The 20,436-nt window shown below is 37.6% G+C and overlaps 2 protein-coding genes across 2 annotated transcripts; one reads left to right on the top strand and one right to left on the bottom strand.

Annotated features, from left to right (window-relative positions):
* The first annotated feature begins 713 nt into the window (after nt 1–713).
* Nucleotides 714–6,636, top strand: nsun5 (NOP2/Sun RNA methyltransferase 5). Its single transcript, XM_079861948.1, has 10 exons — nt 714–1,260; nt 2,159–2,278; nt 2,367–2,538; nt 2,879–2,987; nt 3,102–3,240; nt 3,330–3,445; nt 3,800–3,978; nt 4,828–5,029; nt 5,159–5,314; nt 6,238–6,636. The coding sequence occupies exons 1-10, from the start codon at nt 1,168–1,170 to the stop codon at nt 6,398–6,400; spliced, it is 1,449 nt and encodes a 482-aa protein (XP_079718074.1). The 5' UTR covers nt 714–1,167; the 3' UTR covers nt 6,401–6,636.
* A 1-nt stretch (nt 6,637) lies between these two features.
* pom121 (POM121 transmembrane nucleoporin) lies at nt 6,638–19,624 on the bottom strand. The gene is made up of 13 exons (XM_079861947.1): nt 19,023–19,624; nt 17,302–17,511; nt 16,962–17,126; nt 16,705–16,785; nt 16,428–16,602; nt 13,405–13,496; nt 12,892–12,971; nt 12,597–12,721; nt 12,413–12,512; nt 11,947–12,327; nt 10,312–11,718; nt 9,148–9,249; nt 6,638–9,036 (listed from the first exon to the last, which is right to left on the bottom strand). Exons 1-13 carry the CDS (start codon nt 19,574–19,576, stop codon nt 8,945–8,947), a joined length of 3,564 nt encoding a protein of 1,187 aa, XP_079718073.1. The 5' UTR covers nt 19,577–19,624; the 3' UTR covers nt 6,638–8,944.
* Between the last annotated feature and the right edge of the window lie 812 nt (nt 19,625–20,436).

Raw genomic sequence — 20,436 nt, 5'->3', positions numbered from 1 at the left:
CCTAGTCATAGAAGCGTTTATATTAGCCGGAGGTTCAAGTATGCGTGAACTCAGTTGAAGTTAATCTAAATGACAGTTTAGTTGTAGCTTCAGGGTAACATTAACTCATTTTACAATGACCTTATTAAGTTTACATCCACCAGACCTTGCACCACAATGTTTTCATGCAATGCACAGGTAACAGTGAGTCATGCTGAATATTTTTAAGATCCATTCAATGGATTATAAGGTAATTAATCTTAAAGAAATGACCAATCTTTCCCCCTGGTTTTAAAAAAGCCAAGTAGGTGGTATTTCGTTGATTTTTAACCCATAGGAATGTTTGCCTTTTTAACCATAAGCCGCCTACAGTAGGCTACATATTTGATACATGAATTTCTAAAGCCATTAGCTGAAAAAAAAACAACAACAAAAAAAAAACGGTTGTACACAATCTTCTATATGACTTCTGTTGACTGGCTGAGGTGATTTTTTCCTCCTGGAGTATGAGCTCCATATTCTCACTATATCATTTGCCTGGTGTAGCCTATGATACAACTATTTCATAAGAAGGCTTTCCTATGTTAAATTACATTTGCATTCAAGTGAAACTCACTAGAGACGTCCATTGCTATTTTATTGTCTTCAAGAGGAATTAAAGTGGATCCAAAGACGGGATTATTCACACGTGAGGAGGACAATAGTTCACAGGATGCTGAATGGGTTTCATGCATAAGCGTAATGTTCGAGGGCGTCAGTTTAGTAATGATCAACTCAGATGTGTATGAGAGAGAGCACTTGGGTGAAGATGTTAATATCTCAATCAGTTTAATAGAAAAACCTGCATGGTTCACATTGAATACTTTAAAAGTTACTTCTAAGCGCGTTTATTAATCACATAAATACATTAGATCAATTCTTGAAGTTTGGCAATAACTACGAATAGTTGTTCAATTGTCTTTGGCGCACCCTAGTGGGCATTCATCAGTACTACAGTTATCGTAAGACGTTCCGTACTGTCGAAAAACGCTGCGAAAACTAACCAGGCAAATATGAAAACGTGGGTACTGCCTTTTCTCCATTACAGCAAGAGAAATTGACTGGATAAAGACACTAGATTTAGTTATTTGTGAATGTATTAAGTTACGTGTGTTCATTTAACTGTAAAGCGCTAGTGTTATTTTAATCATGGCACTTTATATGAAAGCGGCAGAGATTCTTGAGAAAGTGGAGCAGAAAAAGGGTGCTGTGAAAACTCTGGTTTATGACAGTAAATTTCAAGTAAGTGCTGATATATTATAATTATAATTAAGTCACTATAAGGCATAATTGGGTGTCTCAAGTATGTGTACTTGTGACAAATATTGCTTAATTGAACAAATTTTAAGTACAATTTCTGTTTTACAATTGATATTTACCTTGTTTTCTTCACATATGTCTCGTTTTTTTATCTCAAGCGTGCGTTTTATTTACATTGTTGTCTCCTTGGTAATCAAGTATACTTAGGTTTAAAGCTTTTTTTATTGAGAACATTATATAAACAGTCACAATGTAGAACAAATAAACGAAAAAAAGATAAGACAGGAGTATAACTAATCAGAAAAGATTACATATCAAAGGAAAAGATTAAAAGACTTGCATATTTTAGGTTTAAAGTAGGGCTGTCAAACGATTAATCGCATCCAAAATAAAAGTTTGTGTTTACACAATATATGTGTGTGTATGGAGTATAATTATTTTCTCTATATAAATACACACACATGCATATTTAAGAAAAATGTGTTATTTATATATAAAATATTTATATATAATATAAATTATATATAATATAAATATATATACACAGTATATACATGCAAATATTTCTTAAATATATACATGCATGTGTGTGTGTATTTATATATAGAAAATAATTATACACCGTACACACACATATATTATGTAAAAACAAACTTTTATTTTGGATGCGATTAATCATTTGACAGCCCTAGTTTAAAGCTTATTGGGACAAAATAGTCGAGTTAAAATGACGTCACGACGTTTTTTTTTTTTTACTAAACATGACATGGTTATGTTTGTTTACTCTTTATGGGGACTATAATGTTTTTAAAATTATAATAACAAATATTATGCTGGATTCCCGTAAAAAAAACAACAACTTTTTTTGTCTTTTCTTCAGAATATCAAGCAACTCTTTGCACTTGTGTGTGAAACACAGAAATACTCATCAGTTCTGCAGGAGATCATCAACAGCACCAAGCTTCTGAAAGAAACAAAACTCCGGATCCATTTAGCCAAAGTGAACATCTCTACTTTAATCGTCACTTGTGAAGCACATGCCTGTGTTGATCAGTGTCGTCACAGATGTGTCATTGTGTGTACAACAGGTGCTGGTGTATGACCTGCTCATCGGCCGTGGGGTGAAATGTGGAGGTGCCTGGAAGACCATGATGATGAAGCATCGCTCCAGATTACAATCTGCCCTGGCAAGAATCAAAGTGAAAAAGAAAGTGAGTCGAAACCAGGACCTGCTTCCCTCTGGTTTCCAGCAGACTCAAGGTAATGTTGGCATCAATTATTTGTATGAATGTCGTCATTTGATTGAATTAGTAAAATAATGTATTGGTTATGATGTTCATGTAGAGGCTATTATATTATTTTTAATTGTGTACATATATTTGTGCTGTCAAATCTAACATAAAAGTTTATATAATATGTGTGTGTGTGTTTGTATACTAATAAATATGTGTGTATGTATATATACAAAAAGATAATATACACACATTATGTAAACAAAAAAAAAAAAAGACCTAAAATTACACAGTTTAGCCTTTGACAAAGCTATTTATAGATTTTTGGAGATACCATTAATGTTCATTTGCATGTTCTGTCTCTTTAGGTAATATAATTCCTCGCTATGTGCGAGTGAACACGCTGAAAACAACCCTTGATGACGTCATTGACTATTTAAAAAGAGAGGGATTTTCATATCAAGGAACAACAATGCGGTAAGCTGTCCTCTGCACGTCACAAAATTCTCCCGCATATGACTTTAGAAGGACATGAAACCGCATTTCAAATGAAGTATTTTTGATCTGTTGTTTCGTGTTTCATCATCTCAGGCTTGAGGATCTTGATCATCTGTCTGGGAAAACATTTCTGTGTGATCTTCATCTCAAAGATCTTCTGGTTTTCAGTTCAAAAACAGACTTCCACAATCACTTCCTTTATAAAGCAGGACACATTATATTGCAGGACAAGGTAAAACGTTACACTACACCTACATTTGTTTGTTAGATGACTTGAACCTCATGTTATTTTGCTCTCTGTTCATATTAAATGTTTTGCAGGCCAGCTGTCTTCCTGCTTTCCTCCTAAACCCTCCAGTTGGCAGTCACGTCATCGATGCCTGTGCAGCTCCAGGAAACAAAACCAGCCATCTAGCCGCCATAATGAAAAATAAAGGGTACAGCATCTGACTATCTAACACTGAAGTATAAACGTCTGGACATAATCCATTATATATATATATATATATGTCAACATTTGAAGTGGATCAAAACCTTTCATCAAATCTAAATTAATTTTGAACAATACCCATTCTTATCTTTGGACAACTTTGATGAACTTTTTTGATCCACTTCAAATGTTGACTACTATATATATATATATATAAACTTTGTTAATTAATTAATTAAAAAATTAATACAATTATAAATGAATATTTGTATATAATTAAATAAATTAAATATTTACATTTTTATTAATTTATTTAATTTATATTTTCATTTATTTCATTTATTTTCTAAATGGACAACAGGAAGTTGTTTGCCTTCGATCTTGATGCAAAACGCCTGTCCACCATGAGCACTCTTCTCCTCCGTGCTGGGGTCACATGTCATCAGCTGGCCAATCAGGATTTTCTGAAAGTAGATCCACTGAGCTCAGAGTACAAGGAAGTCAAGTACATCCTTCTGGACCCCTCCTGCAGTGGATCAGGTAATTATATTGTATAAATGAATAACTGCATCAGTGATATATCTTGTTTTGATATATGTTTTAGATATTTGCCGTTTGGGCTGCATTTACACTGCAGGTCTTGATGCCCAATTCTGATTTGTTGACCATATTCAAAATAGAAAACTCTTTGACGACCAGTTTACATCTCCTTTTAAAAGTGACCCATATTCGATATCTGCATTTACATGGCGAAATGTGCGAAACAACCTAAAGTAGATGTACTGACCCGGAAAAGCTTAAATGAACACGCCGACTTTTTGGGACATTAGCTTATTCACCGTATCCCCCAGAGTTAGATAAGTCCATACATACCCTTTTCATCTCCGTGCGTGCCGTAACTCTGTCTGACACACCACCGCTAGCCTAGCTTAGCACAAAGACTGAAGGTACACAGCTCCAGCTAGCATAATGCTCCCTATAAGTGACAAAATAACGGAAACATTTTCCTATTTACATGTTGTGATTTGTATAGTCACAGCGTGTACGAATAACAAGGTCACATGAGACACAGCCATCTTCTAACCGCATACATACTGGGAACTATATTCTCAGAAAGTGAAGCACTGCTACTTCTGCGGAGTGATTTGCTCGCAGCACCTGAGAAGCGCCGTGGTGAGGAGCAGAGAGTTCGCTTAGAGTTGGAGTAAATGATAAGATGACAAGATGATAATACAAATCATTGATTGAAAATGACTTGAGAATATCGGAATCCATGTGCTTTTTTCCTGCTTACGTGTACGTAGGTCATATCCGATCTGTCTGAAAAATCAGAATTGGTTCACTTGAACCTGTAAAAAACCGCCTTACACTTGTGCTTGTTTGTCTCAGGGATGGTTTGCCTACGAGATGAGGTGTCCGAGCCGCAGGAGGACGGGCGTCTGCAGGCGCTGGCTGCATTTCAGCTGCACTGTCTCAACCACGCGCTGCAGTTTCCTCAGGTACAGCGCGTCGTCTATTCCACCTGCTCCATTCACACACAGGAGAACGAGGAGGTTGTGTCGGCCTGCTTACAGCACAACCCTGGATTCAGGTCAGAAACTCAGACAGAATCATTCAATATGTGTTTCACATTTGTATTGTATTATGGATCCCTCTGGGTCTGAAATAAAGTATCACAACAGTATGAGGACAGTTTTTGAGAGTTTTGCTTTGCTTGTAGACTTGTCCATCTTCTTCCGAACTGGCACGAGAGGGGTCACGACCCTTTCACCCAGTGCCTTCGTGCGAGCACAGCAAAAACACGGACGCATGGCTTCTTTGTGGCCATGCTGGAGAGACGTCCCCTACAGACAGAAGGACAGAACCTCCCAGTGATGTAAGATTAATGATGACTACTATATGTGTGGCTATTGGCTATATATCTGGAATATTTTTTGATTTTGTTTGTTATTTTTCACCCCATAATAAAATTTAAAAAAAGCTTTGGTTGAAAAGCCTGTTTTTGGGCTATTTAGGACTTTTGAGTTTGAAAATCTAATTATCAGTTGTGATTCTAATTGATTACCAATTACTGTAATACAGTGATGAGAATCATGCTGTTCAGATGCAAATTCTTATTCATTATATCAGTGTAAATTAAAGGCTGTACTGCAAATACTGTCGTGACGTATGATAAATTAATAAATAAAAATACTACTGTTAATAAGTTTAGGGTTGGTTAGTTGGTAAGTCTCTCAAGGCTGCATTTATTTGATCAAAAATAGTCAAAACAGTTATATTGTGAAATATATATACATTCAGTGTCATTACTTCAGTCTTTAGTGTCACATGATACTACAGAAATCATTCTAATATGCTGATTTGCTACTCAAGAAACACTTTATTTTCATGTTGAAAACCTTATTTTTGTGGAAGCTGTGATACATTTTTTCCCCCCAATATTTTTTGATGAATATTTGTGAAAGCTGTGATAATCTTTTGATGAATAGAAAGTTGAAAAAATTGATTTGAAATAGAATTTTTTTGTGACATTATAAATATCTTTACTGTCACTTTTGGTTAATTTAAAGTAACTTTGCTGAATAAAAGTATGAATAACTTTCAAACAAAATCGTACTGACTCCCAACCTCTTTAACATTATGTTTATATGTATATTACAATTTAAATATCTTATTTTTCTCATTATTTCTTAATGGTCATGAAAATGTCACAATTATATTTGATGGTCAAATAAGACCTGAATATGTTCTTGTCAGCCTTGTTTTGGTTTTATTAATGTGATTTTGTTATCGTCACAGCACAACATTGCCATTTGGTGGTGAGGAAAAGCAGGACACACCACAATCCAGTCCATCTGACGAGGAACAAGAGACCTCGCAGACTGCAAACGAACAACCTGCAAATCCAAGCTCAAAGAAGAAAAGGAGAAACAGAAAGAAACACAAAAAGCAAGAAACCTGAAGTTAGAGGACTTTTAGTATGGTGAAAATGAAAACATTCTCTGCTCAGCTAAACTACCACTGGTCACCGACCCCTGCTTTGATTGAAATGTGATAAACTATATAAAGTTAATTTCACGTCAGATTTCAGTTTTAGATTAATTGCAAATACATTCATGTATACAGAGGTTGAATAGAAATGTGGGAATGACCCGTCATGCATTGAACACAATGAGTGCAACTTAAATCCACTGCAAATCAACTTTTTATCCATTTTTATTCAAAACCAGCATCTCATTATCAGAGCATTTAAGCAGACACAACACAATCCGTGTGCCGCTTCATCCAGAAATCCACTCACGCTTTGAGGGTTAGTGGGAAGGGTCATTTACACACAAACTGTGAGCATTCACTTATAGCAACATCTTAAAAACAAACAACTAGGTACAACTGCTCTCAAACGTTCACAGCTTGAGATATCCAGCACACATCTCATTTTCTCAACAGTCTACACATCTCACTTGTATTTGGTACAGCTTTCTAATAAACAGAAAGCCTGGTCCCATGCCTCCTTGCATCAGTCTGGGCATGAGGATACTTCAAAAATGTGGTTACAAATTATGTAAAGACCTACATGAGGAATTGCATGCAAAGGGGACTAGGATGGCTGCACCATTATAAAAACATTTGCTGTCCCCAATTATGTATTTTTTGGGTCAAAGAATTTTGAGGGGTGAACAAAAATACAAAAACCCTAAAATGGTGGTTTTGTGCTTCCATATTTGTGCATTGACGTACTAATAAATCCAGTGTTTTGTGAATATACAACATTGTATACTGACTGAAATCATCAAATCATATTACACAGCTCATTTACTTAACAGGCCTGAGAATATGTTAAGATTCTGATTCAGGAACGTTCTTAAGACATGCCGTTTCAAACGCAGGTTGAATATTTGCTATATCTTGGTATTTCAAAACATCACAAGCATGCACAAACCATAGGATTCATACAAAGCCAGGAATGATTCACAATTCAGTAATGGTATACATGCACAAAAAAATAAAATAAAAACAAGGAAAAAAGTTAAATATAAATAGCATTTAAGCCTCTCTAGGATAAATCAGGTCTGAAGGTGAATGAGCAAAAAAAAAAAAAAATTTTAAACCAACAATCCGCAATTCTCTACATTCCTGAAATTCACACATTTTTAGGGGCACTTTCAATTTTATTTTTTGCACTTTCAATTGATCACAGTCAAATGTTTATTTCCAAAACATATGTGAACAAGTTATTTTGCACTTTCACTCAAAGCTGCTCTTCTACAGAGTTTGAAGTTGGACCAAATCTCTTTAGTCAGTAATCAAAAATAATTGAACTTGAGATCATATTCTTTTAAATCATCTAAAATGCTCTTACACATCATTACGAAAAACAGGCATCCGTGTCTCAAGAGTATAAATCCAACATCCATAATATGCAACCATAAGCAAAACACACTAAGGCACACAGCAATGAAAGTGTTAGAAAAAAATTCTGGAAATAAAATGAGACTGTTATGGGAGCAACATCCAGTGCCTGACAGCCAAACACACTGATGGCAGGTGCAACAGATATACTAGGAACACAAGGTTTTGCCTACATGCTTGCGAGAAGTGCCGACTTAAGAGTATAATTAACAGTAATTCGAATGAGGCAGAGTAAACCAATTCAGCTGGGACACAGATGCACGTTTAAAATGGAGAGGTAGTAAAACGGCCAATGGTGTGGCGGAGAGAGGAGCGTCACACTGAAACATTAGCTTTGGTTTTAAACAGACTGAAGTTCAACGTATGCAGGAAAACAGACAAGATCTTTGTGTAAACTGCTTCTCTTAAAGAAACGTGCAGAAAAATCAGTGTAAAATGTAATTGTTTATTATGCAGATCACTCAGGCAAAAAAAAGAAAAAAAGGGTTTTTTAACGGAACAGGAAAAATAATCACGCTTTGAAGGCTTAACAAAAAATTGTGAAGACTCTGCTAAGCATGATGAAATGACAAATGTATGCTAACTGCAAGAAAAAAAAAAAGGTATATATATATTTTCACTGGATTTAAAATAAAGAGCATCTGATTTCTTGACCAAAAACTAAAAAGTCAAAAATAAGATTCTGTTTCATCCAACAGGCCTGGACTGAAATTCATGTGAGTGTCCAGATTTGAAAGTCTCTTTTTCTTTCAAGTATAATTCGCTCCTGTTCGCCATCCTTCCCCAACACCAGACGTCCTCATCAGACATTTCCAGACTCCATTAGCGAGGTTGTGATGAGTCTCGGTGGGCGCACCCAACAGCAGAGATGGGGCTGCCCGGTACTCTAAAAATCGACACCCCCTGAGCCTTGATCCTACACACCTGACCAGCCCTGGCAGTCTGGAGGGTTGTAGAGATGAGGTCTGACTGACAGCCTTGTTGTGTTTGGACCAGCAGCAGTAGCAGCAGTGTCTGGGGCAGGTGGGACAGCCGGAGGAGTAGTAACAGAGTCCATTTGACAATAATGAAAGGGACAGGACTCGCATCAGCCATGTTACTTCTTCCTCGGGTGCTGCCTACGGGCCTGTAATCGACGAGCCCCAGAGGACTTGGATCCCGTTCCGATAGAGAAGGCTGGTGAAGCACCTAAAAGATAAAACATTTAATAAAATAAAAAGCATTAAAAGAGAAAAGATAGAATAGACCCAGGTTAATATAAAAACATTTTTTTAAATGTGAAAGTCATTTGTTGCTTACCAAACGGGGAGGCGCCCATTGCTCCAAATCCTGGGGTTCCAGGACTGCCAAACGGCATCTGCATTCCTGCAGGTGCCTGACCAAAAGCAGGAGTAGATGTTCCTAAGATAACAAGACAAACAAGGAGAATGTAAGATGACCATTTTACTGTGATTTAGCCAAATTATTAAATACCTCAAACATTTACCAATTCTAAACCAATACTAACAAATACATTCATTTTTAAATTTCAGCAAATTTGTACATCACATTGGCTGTAAATAAAGAGTGTATGTGTATAGAGAATTTCTCTTCTAAAATGTTTTGGAAATAGCACGAAAATAGTAAAAAAATTAAATAAAATCGATATTAGAATAGAAACAACCGTAATGTTGTTTAGGTATCAATATTCTTCTTGAACTCCACCAATGTCTATGGTAACATCCTAACTGTAAAATGTAAAATTATACACTTCACATTTCAGCCTAATGAATGAGTATGTAGGTTATATATCGGAGAGCAACAGCTTTCTTTTCTGTTCCGATAGCCTCAAGACCATGCCGAACACGGTGAGTGTGTGTTAGAAAACAGGAATGATGAGAGAACATAGTGCTCCAGACTGCAACCAAATGGTTGCATTTTGCGACCTTTTTGCCTTTTTTTAGCACTTAATAAAACAATATTATCCCATTTTAATGTGATTTGTAAAAAAAAAAAAAAAAAAAAAAACACTGTGGCAAACAAACCCTTATTTTTTGTTTTTGTTTAAAAAGACAGTTCAGTATAATGGTACATTTAATAAGAGTAGAATACTACACATTACTGTTGTTAATAAAAGTTCATTTTTATCTGTATCTGAATTCAAGCTAAGTGCTTTTCTGTCAAGTTTCCAATAAATAAACATTAGTAACTGCACTTCTGAATGCAAAACGATAGTAATATGATTAAATTAAACTAATGCCAGATCCTGTAGTACTAAATTAGAAATGCATTTCAAATCAATTAATTAATACGAAAAAATTAAAACTGAATTTGGTTTTAAAACATTGTTAAAAAGGTAGTAACCACGGTAACCAACAGTGCATTCTGGGTTAACAGAAAAACTATAGTTGTGTCCTGAATGAAGCACTATACACTTATACACTATGCAAATATGACCTTCTGACCTTTGTCACAAACACTTACCAAAAGCAGGCTTGTTATCCGTGTTGTTGGCTCCAAAGGAAAACCCTGGTGTCTGAACTGCAGGCCCAGGGGTTCCAAATGGTGTTGCTGAGAGTGAGGCCCCAAAGTTAAATCCTCCAGACGCAGGAGGCGCTGGAGTACTCGGAGCAGCGTTTTGAGTGCCTGTTGATGCGCCTCCGAAGCTAAACGTAGGAGCTGGGCCAGGGAGAGAGGCCACAGTCTGTGTGGAGGCCCCAAAAACAGGAGCCGCAGAAGGGGTGGTGGTGTTTCCAAAAGAGAAGCCAGATGATGCTGCACCGAATGTAGGCTGACTGTTAGTCCCAAATGCAGGCGCTACTGTGCTGGCAGCGGCTCCAAACGCAAATGGTGCTGCGCCGCTACTTCCACCACTGGGCCCAAATGTGAAAGGTTTTGGAGCAGCAGGGGCCTGCTGTGTGGATCCTGGGAAGGTTGTAGATGCAGTGAAGGTTGAGCTCCCGAAAGTGGTTTGTGTTGTGGATGCCTCCGAGGAAGTGGTGGCACTGCTGGTCATGCCAAACCCACCAAACGGAGCAGATGTGGAGTTCTGGTTCGTGGGCAGCTGGCCAAATGCGAACGTGCTTTGAGCCTGCTGTGTGGGCGCAGGTTTTGCTCCGCCGAACTGAAAAGCAGAGGTGGTGCCACCGGCACTAGCTGTGTTGGTGTTTAACACAGGGGCGGCCGTTGTGGTCAATGGCGCTCCAAACTGGAACGTGGCGTTTGTGGCAGGAGCGGATGTGGTGGTTGCAGTCCAGCTTCCAAACAGAGACTGGGAGGGAGTCTGTGTGGCCGGGGCTGCAGAAGCAGCGGACGCCATTGTTGGCTGGGTACTGGTTAGTCCACCAAATAACATCCCACTGTTCTGTACGGCCGGAGCAGCAGGGGTTGATGTCGTCGGTGTGGCTGTCTGCCCAAAGGAACTGATACCACTTCCTGTGGTACTGCCAAATATAGGCTTGAAGGTGGGCTGGGTAGTTTTGACCTCAGCTGTGGAAGCAGGGGTGGTGCTTGCTGCACTGAAAATGGGCTTAAAGCCAGACAACAGGGGGTTGCTAATGCTGTTGACTGATGCAACCGTGGTTTTAGGTGCAGCAACTGTAGATTTAGGAGGCTCAGATGCAGGTGTGGCCACAGGTTTGATCAAACTGAAAAGGCTGCCTCCTCCGCCCAGGGATGGCGTGCTTGGTGAGGATTGAAGAGGTTGGGCCAAGATCTGAGCGAAAGCAGAGGGCATGGAGGTGGCTGGCTTGGAGGCAGGTGATGATATGGAGGATGGGGCAGTGAATGAGGTCTGAAGAGTGGCAAGGCCCGACTCAGATTTGACAAATCCACTGCTAGAGTTTGTGGAAACAGCAGGTGTAGAAAGACTGTACACAGACACTGCTGGAGCTGCATATGGAGTGACAGACACATAACAGTTCATGTTAAAGTACATGTATCAGTACATTGATCAAAGGTGACAGTAAAGACATTTATAATGTTAAAAAAGATCATTTTAATTAAATGGCTTTAATCATCACAGTTTAAACAAAATTAGAATATTAGAATGATTTCTGAAGACTAAAATAATGGCTGCTAAAAAATCTGTAAAAACAGTATAAAATCATTTATACAAACCTGCAGTAGTAGTACTCATCATAGTGGAAGCATTGAGAAGAGGATTATTCTTCATGTTTTTCAAGGACTCCAGCAGAGGGTTTGAAATGCTTGAAGCTGGGGCAGTTGGGGTGGTAGTGATGGAGGGGGCTGAGGTGAAAGTCAGGGGTGCAGTACTGGCCATGCTGGGAACAGTGATGGTGAGGTCAATAGTTGGAGCAGGAGTTGTAGTAGTGGCTGGTGTGGTCACAGGCAAAGGTGTGGAGAGAGAAACCAGAGCGGGCGCAGCGCTCACAGCAGGTGCAGTCCCGAATGAGGAGGTTGGAGTTGGCTGGGAAAACAGGGTTAAAGAGGGAACTGGAGCTGGTGTGGGTTCAGATGCTGGAGGAAGGATCTCTGGCTCTGGAAAAAATAAAGATGTTGCTTCAAGTACTTGATTTTGTTGCATCTATTACAGCCACTTCAAACAAGAGTGTAAAGAACTTACCAGGTTCCTCCAGGACTTTCTGTATCTGGCTGAGTGCTGCTTTCTTCTCCATATCTAGATCTTTTACTGTGATCGTATATCCTAGTTCAGGAGGTGGTGGCTGCAGAGACAATGTTACAATGATGAATATCCATTATGCAAATGTGTGGTGGAAATGTGCATCTACAGCAGCTTTGCTACTTACCATAGAAATCTGATCTCCTCTGTTTGTGGTGACCAGCTGGATTTTGCGCTTGCGTTTCCCACTGCTGCCTCCAGAGTCTGATGTTAATGTTGCAACAGGTGCCTCAGATTTTGGAGTAAGTTTAGCTGGTACAAACACACCCAAATTAAAATTGTAGCATTCTTGATGAAAAAAAAAAGGTAAATCTACAAATTTGACTTATTTTAATTATATTAATAAACAATGCTGTATTATATTGAGTTATTAGTTAATACATAAACAACGCATTAATGAAACAGCTAACACGTTTCCTCACTTGTAGCAGGCGCAGGATCAGTTGTCACCTTATCCATTTTTACAAAGGATGTGGAACTAGGTGAAGTAGCATCTTCCTCCCTACAGCACACAAAATAGTTTATAACAGTAACAATGTCTTAAGCCCTGAATAATCAGACTAGTTATGCGTTTATCTGACATTTGGCAGGTGTGTTTACACAACCGAATGGAAGTTTTTAAAAGTTTAAATGTTTTGGGTCAGCAAGTTCTTTTAAAGAAATAAATACTTCTATTCAGCAAGAGAGCATTAAATCAGCCAAATGACAATTAAGTTCACAAATATTTCAAATAAACACTGTTCTTTCAAACTGTATTCATCAAAGAATCCACAACATTAATAAGCATATTAAACTGCTTTACAATCATATATATATATATATATATATATATATATATATATATACTGTGTATAGAGAGAGAAAACTTTTAACATTTTTGATCAAATAAATACAGCCTTTGCGCATAAGAGACATTTTCTTAAAATCTTTTTTACCTTGCTTTCTTAGCAGCTCTCTCTGGAGTCTGACACCGAGATCCTCCTGGGCTTGTGAAAGGAGAAAGACTGAGACTGGATGCTGCTCTTCTCTGTAAATACAAAATTGAAAGACATGAGTCAATGAATACAAAAAATTAGGGATGCACGATATATCGACCACATATCGATATCGGCCGATAAATGGTCATTTTTGATGTTATCGATCTTATAGTAAAATTAGGCCGATGTATCAAAGCCGATAGATAATAGATTAATTACTTTAGTTGAGAGATGCGTGCTGTTCGCCATGATGGTTTTGAATGATTGGAATCACTTTGAAAAGTAAGATGCAGTTCAGTGCAACGTGCAGCACAAATCTGTCACATAGGCTTCATAACATTATAATAAGAGCACAACTGTAAAAGCATGTTGTGAATTCTTGTTCACCAGTGTTTCAGCGCGACGAGCGCGTTGTGGCGGAAAGAGCACGTCTACGGTTATTAAAGCTTAACGTCTTAATGTTAATGTTTATTTTGTGTATATCTCTGATTAATTTCATATAGCATGCGTTTGGCTGAGTTAATGAACGATGCAGTAAAGCGCTTAATGGAATATTTGCACAACTACTTCTGCATTCTAATTAGTACATTTCGGGAGTTTCTAGTTAGAGCGTTCAGCGCACCTACATACATGAGAATGCAGATTATCACTGTTTTATGGCTGCCAATTGATTAAAACAATGCATAATGATCTCTGTATTAATTATCTTGAGCCTGCTGAAATGTTACTATAAATATATTTTCTTTCCAACTGAGCATTCTGAATAATAAATAGGCTAAATATATTTATCCACTAATCAGCAGCAGTCCTATATGCCCGTCTTCTCATTAACAGTTTTTTTCTCTGACATTTCATACCTTTTGGTTTACATTTTTAAATGAAATTGACTATTAAAAGGATTGCTTGTGTGAGCTGGTGTTTATTCCAGTCTTTTAAAATAGTTGAATGAATGAATGAATGCTCGCGAGGTGCCTGTAACAATGTTAAATAGGCTAGGCTATTTAATCAATAACGCAGCGTAGCATTTTGGGCATAAACATGTAAATAGTGAAAAGATTAAGATGACACAGAATGATTAAAATATTTAAACCAAATAAATAAATGTCCGTACTGATGTTATTCATCTGTTCTCATACACTTCAGCGCTGCGGTCACTAGTTTAGACGAACACTGACGTATTTTTAACACCCGCTGCTTTCTCAGATCGGCTTGGGTTGGATTAAAAACTTCATGTTCTGATAAATTTGGAAAATTCTGCACACAGTAAACATCAGAATATACCTTCTCCCGTCAATAAAAATTGCAACATTTTTAAATCTTATTGCGGAGACTCAATTTGTGGCGTTTGTTCAATTCATTGACCACAGTATATTGAAAGTAAACAAAACTGGAAATAAGTGTGACGTACTATTTCCAAACAGAAACGCATCACGAAGCTCAGTGCAAGTGGTCCATTGTACCGGTGATCATCTTTATCTTTAGCGTGCGCAGCTCAAACAGCAATGCACATTTATAACTATGAGTGGGACTGTTATATACATGCCATTATAATTAGAACATTATTTTAATAAAACGTTGCGAATTCTCTAGGTTTAGTTGCCGTGTTTCAGTGCGTTGTTGTAAGAATAGCGCGTCCAGAACAGGGATTACACGTTCTGACCAGCACAATCAAGTTCGCTTGTGCATTCACGTAATTTTATGCAGATATAAGTCGTAATATTAAGTTTATGTAATATAAATATCTGATTTATCTCAGATAGGTTGCGTTTCTTTGATTTAAACAACCCGCTAGAAAAGTTCTTCAGTTTCCCGGTGCTCGTTCTCTTCAGCTTCAGCGCGCGCGATCAAACAGCAATGCAAAACATTAAAAGCTATGATTGAATTTGGGACATCATTTCCTATCATTATAATTGTATACACTATTGTAATAAAAAGTTGTAAATTCTTTGGGGTTAGTTGCAATTTTCATTAACCGTTGAGTTGATTAACCTTCTAGCAAAGCGATTCAGTTTAACGTTCGTTCTCTTCAGCTTCTGCGCGTGCAGCTCAAACAGCAATGGTGTCATTTGAAACAGCAAGCCTAATATTAAGGTAGTTAACTATTATTGTAAAAAAAAAAAATTCAAAAACATTGATGCGTTATTAATAACTAGCACTTTTTTGTTCTTGTATTATTTTCATCAACAATATGGTTTGATTAAAATAATTTCCTTATTGTCCATGCAGAGGCGATTCCGTTTTATTTATCCATGGCACATGCATTTTTGTTTATTATATGCAGCCCAATGTTATCCAATGACTTGTTTGCATTATCTAGGTATTTTATTTTAATTTAATATACATTTTTGGTAACACTTTACATGACATAACATGAACTAACAGAGAGTAAAAGCCTTTGTTAATGTTAGTTAATAAAATATTTGTGTTTGTTAGTTCACAGCTGTTAACAGATACAACTTTGGATCTTAAAAATGTCTTAGAAAATGTTGAGCTTAACATTAACTAAGTTTAATAAATTATGTAAAAGTATTGTTCATTAATTGTTGTTTAATGTTAACTAATGTTAACAAAATGTAACCTAATTTTAAAGTGTTACCATTTTTTAATAAAGAAAGTTGGCCATTGGAGTGTAAAATTCATTTTAAAAGTTAAGGAATCTTACACTGGTTCAAAGTTGGCGACTGTATTGTGTATGTTTGATTTATGTTGATGTGTTTGGGACATGGCTTTTAATGGCGAGCCTTTTGTTTTTGTATTCAGGCTATCAAAGTATATACAAATTTGAATTTAGATTTATCAGCCGATATATCGGTTATCGGCTTTCAAACGTAAAGAATTATCGGTATCGGCCAAAATGTTCACATCTGTGCACCCCTACAAAAAATGAAAGCAATAACCATAGATATACTTACTAAATATGATCATTTTCATTATATTTCCTCAATTTACCACACTTAGTTAAAAATAGTTAAATGAGATACCTGTGGATAACCCTGTGAGGAGCTGTAGGAACTGCGAATGGGATTTCGGACAGATCCAGGGACCCCACTGGGAACAGGAGCACCACTCATGGAGCTGATGGAGGAGGTACGAGAACGCTTCATAATGGACTCTTCATTGACAGAGGAGTTCATTCCTCTCTTCATACTGCCAGGTCTGCAGAGGGGAGGAGACATAATCAGACAAAGTAATGATGAACCTCAATGTTTATCAGATGTAGAAGTAGACTATTACAGAGGAAAGTGAACATTCCCTTACTTTGGCACAAGCTGAGACAGAGCTCCATTTGCAAGAAGTGGCTCAAACGCTGACTGAGAACTTTCACTGCTGTCATGTCGCCTGATAAAAGCAAGACAATTATTCAGTGAGATTGTGAAAACCAACAGCAAGCCTTTTGTTCTAAATTGTTCTTATTAGCATGGAAAGCTATAAACTAACAGATTCAAAAATGATAAGATCATGTGATGGAAAAAGAAAGGTGACTTTCGTTTGGTTGCTTTCCTTCCTTCACATACCTCCTTTTGCTCTTCTGCCCAGAGGAAGCACTCTTGTCCTCCTCATCAACCTCTCTCTTTCTGCTCTCTCTGAGCACGCTCAGAACAGCCTCTCTAGAGCAGGGGTCTGTCTGTGCTCCAATCCCTGGGGAAGTGACCGCTCCAGGGGAGGTCAGGTGATTGAAGCTAGAAACAGAATGTAGCGTTCACATATTAGCAAAGCAAACTTCTCTTGATAATGCAAAAAGCACTCCAACTTAATCTTGCCGTAATCCCAAATTGGATTTCTTAATTAGACTAAACGAAAGCATTTGTTATGCTAGTGCATTTGATCCACTCAACATAATTTGAAGTGACTCACAATGATGATCGAGTGGGGTCTGGTCTGGCGATCTTCACTGTGACCGGACTGTGAACAGTAGGCGAATTGCGCTGGGTGAGAATATTCTTCTTTTGGAATCCATCCCATTTTGCAGGTGGCATCACTCCAATGGGAGACGTCCCCATCTGCTGAAGGGGGTAATGTCTGTGGGGGGTGATGGCGAATCGACTCGCAGTGCCCACAGGATCCCTGATGATAGCGAAACTTCAATTAGTTAGTTCTTCAAAAGATCTTTCACAAAAGCATAAAGTTCTATGTACATTAGGGCTGGGTGGTATATAAATTATGTACAATATATCAATATTTTTTATCAATGATAGCAATGAGGCAATACCATTTATATAAATATACAGTAGTTTGATATGAGTGCATCTTAAAAATAGCGGAGAACACAGAGTGAGCTGCTGCGTGGAACGTGCACATTCCAATTTGTCCTAAACATGCTTTATTTTAAGGGCTTTAAAATATCTTGCAAGATACAGATAACACCTATAATTTAAAGCGGTCTGCCCTGTCATATACTCTGACAGATAGCTGTGATGTTTTAATGTGTTTGAGATGTGGTGTTTTCCCTCAGACATTTCCCTTACATTTCACAGATATGTTCTCCATTTGTAAATGTTAGAAAGTCATGCAAATTTTTCCATTTTGCTGTAAGTAATCTTAGGCAGAATGTTATGGACTGGCAGCCACAGTAAGTATTTCTTATATATCCACACACACATACATTATGTGTATATATGAAGAGTTCAGATGCAAAAACCTCTAAGTGCCATCTGAAATTTTCTTCTAGAATAATCATTTTTATGAAGCTAGTATGTTTAAGTTCAGTAATTTCACTTAAATGGCAATTAATAGGTAATATTCATTGCCATTTAAGTGAAATTACTGAACTTAAACATACTAGTTTCATAAAAATTATCATTCTAGAAGAAAATTTCAGATGGCACTTAGAGGCTTTTGCATCTGAACCCTTCATATATATATATATATATATATATATACATACACACACACACATATATATATACACGCACATACACTATGTATCAGGGGATCACAAAATGAGAAATTGTTATACTTGTACAATTATAAAAATTTCTACAAGTTTCAGATGGCACTTAGAGGCTTTTGCATCTGAACCCTTCATATATATATATACACACGCACATACACTATGTATCAGGGGATCACAAAATGAGAAATTGTTATACTTGTAAGTTGTAATCCTAATATAGACTTGAGTAATATTGCATAATACAAACTATGAAAACGGCGATAGCTTGGCTAAAAAAGTAATCCATTATGTTTCTAATTCCTAGTATTAGCAGTGTTAAGGATATTAGGGATGCAAGTGCGTTTACGAAGCTGTCAAAATGCAGTTTCACATTATGTTGGAAGCTTTATGCAACCCTACACGTGTAGTGTCAGGCGTCCAAACTGGTGTAGGAGGAGCAGTGCGCCTGACCAGCTCCAGGAACTCCCACCATTTCAAATCATGGAGGGAAAACTGGCACAACGTACATGTTAGAACAACTGAGAAAGCTAAACGTGTATAAACAATAGGTTGATAGACGCTAACGTTACATGTGAACTGCTATAGTGTAAAGAATACCTGATCAACCGTGAGAGCATAAACAGAAAGAGCAGTATAAACTAAAGTGCCTTCTGGCTGACAAGACAAAGCATTTAGTATTTACCCGAATGACAGTCTTCTGTTAGGTGTGTGCACAGCATGATTAGGTCGGGCGAGTCTCTCCCGGAGGTGATCTCTGGGGTGGACGAAAGCCCCCGAGCCTCCAGCGGGCCTCAAGGCGGCGGAGGGGCTTTCTTCAGCCTTGGCGAGGTAACTTCCCATGAGTATATCCCGAGGGCTGAACACCGAGTCACTGAGCGTGTGGTCTCTTCTATAATACGAGCCTGCAAAATGTCTATCGCTGGGTGACGCAAAGGAATTTCTAGCATCACTTTTACGTATCTTGTTTTTGCCTGCGGCCGGGACACCGCTCAAAGTTCTACCCGGTAACCAGCGCAAAAGAGCCGGCGGGACGCTCAGTCCACGGCGAGGATTGAGGCCTAGTCTCTCGAAGAGCTGCAGCTCCTCCGCTTTGTGAAAATAAACGACACAAGACACGACACAGATAAAAAGTATGTACAAATAAGCTGGTATGTAGCTCAAAACGAGTAAAAGGAGGAATAAAGAGAAGACCACAGCGGAGAAAACGACTAGCCGCCGTTTATCTTCAGGAGACATGGCGGCACCGCGCCGCCGACGGAAGATATCCCATAATTCCCCGCGTCCGCGCGCGTTGTTTACGTATCGTGGATGTTCGTGACCAAGCGTGCACATTAGATTGATTACAGAGTTTTGCCTCCCACTAGTGTTGTATTTTAAAGCCACACTAGGCTTTCTGTTTATATTACACATTTATTGCACAAATACTACACAGTAGTATTTGTATCTTATAACTACACTGTATTATAGCTGGTTTTACTAACCATTTTTTACTATGAGAATTACAAAAGCACTTAAAAGGAAATTTATGCTCTAACAAATTTATAGTAACTCAATGCTAAATAATGCTTTTTTGAGTGGTTATTTTATATTAGTTTTAATAAAATTTTCTCTAAGTTATAGGCCTACAATTTTTGTATTAATTTTAAACTTTATTGGCATCACTGTTACTTACAATATTAACTATTAATATTATAATCAATATTAAATCAGTAATACACACAATATAGTGAGAAAATAAAATGCCATTGATGCTGATTAAAGAATTATATTAACATAAAATGCGATACACAATCAAGACGGTAATGAACATTACGAAATACGAATACGCAAGGACAACTTTTGAATACGGTAATCAGAGTTGTACTTGTTTTCTGAATATGTGTAGCTTAAATGATCTTCTTCTGACATGTTAATAAAAGTATTTCAATGTAGCCTATTACTGTATTACTTTTGTGAAACGCATGGCATTGAAAGAGAAAGTGTGCCTGCGTGCAGTCACATAGGCTACTGTTTCTTCCTTTAGAATTCAATGACAACTAGATGGCGCAAACCGATCATAGGTCTAACCTCAGTTTAATACATACGTTGTTCTTGGA

This window comes from Squalius cephalus (assembly GCF_949319135.1).
Source record: "Squalius cephalus genome assembly, chromosome: 24".
Taxonomy (NCBI): Eukaryota; Metazoa; Chordata; class Actinopteri; order Cypriniformes; family Leuciscidae; genus Squalius; species Squalius cephalus.
This window is presented reverse-complemented; position numbering and strand designations above follow the sequence as displayed.

Coding starts and splice junctions, on each gene's coding strand:
- nsun5 (XM_079861948.1), top strand. CDS start 1,168: ATGGCACTTTATATGAAAGCGGCAGAGATTCTTGAGAAAGTGGAGCAG. Junction 1,261..2,158: donor TTTATGACAGTAAATTTCAA/GTAAGTGCTGAT, acceptor TCTTTTCTTCAG/AATATCAAGCAACTCTTTGC. Junction 2,539..2,878: donor TGGTTTCCAGCAGACTCAAG/GTAATGTTGGCA, acceptor CTGTCTCTTTAG/GTAATATAATTCCTCGCTAT.
- pom121 (XM_079861947.1), bottom strand. CDS start 19,576: ATGTCTCCTGAAGATAAACGGCGGCTAGTCGTTTTCTCCGCTGTGGTC. Junction 16,786..16,961: donor GGGCAGAAGAGCAAAAGGAG/GTATGTGAAGGA, acceptor TGCTTTTATCAG/GCGACATGACAGCAGTGAAA. Junction 13,497..16,427: donor CCTCACAGGGTTATCCACAG/GTATCTCATTTA, acceptor TTGTATTTACAG/AGAAGAGCAGCATCCAGTCT.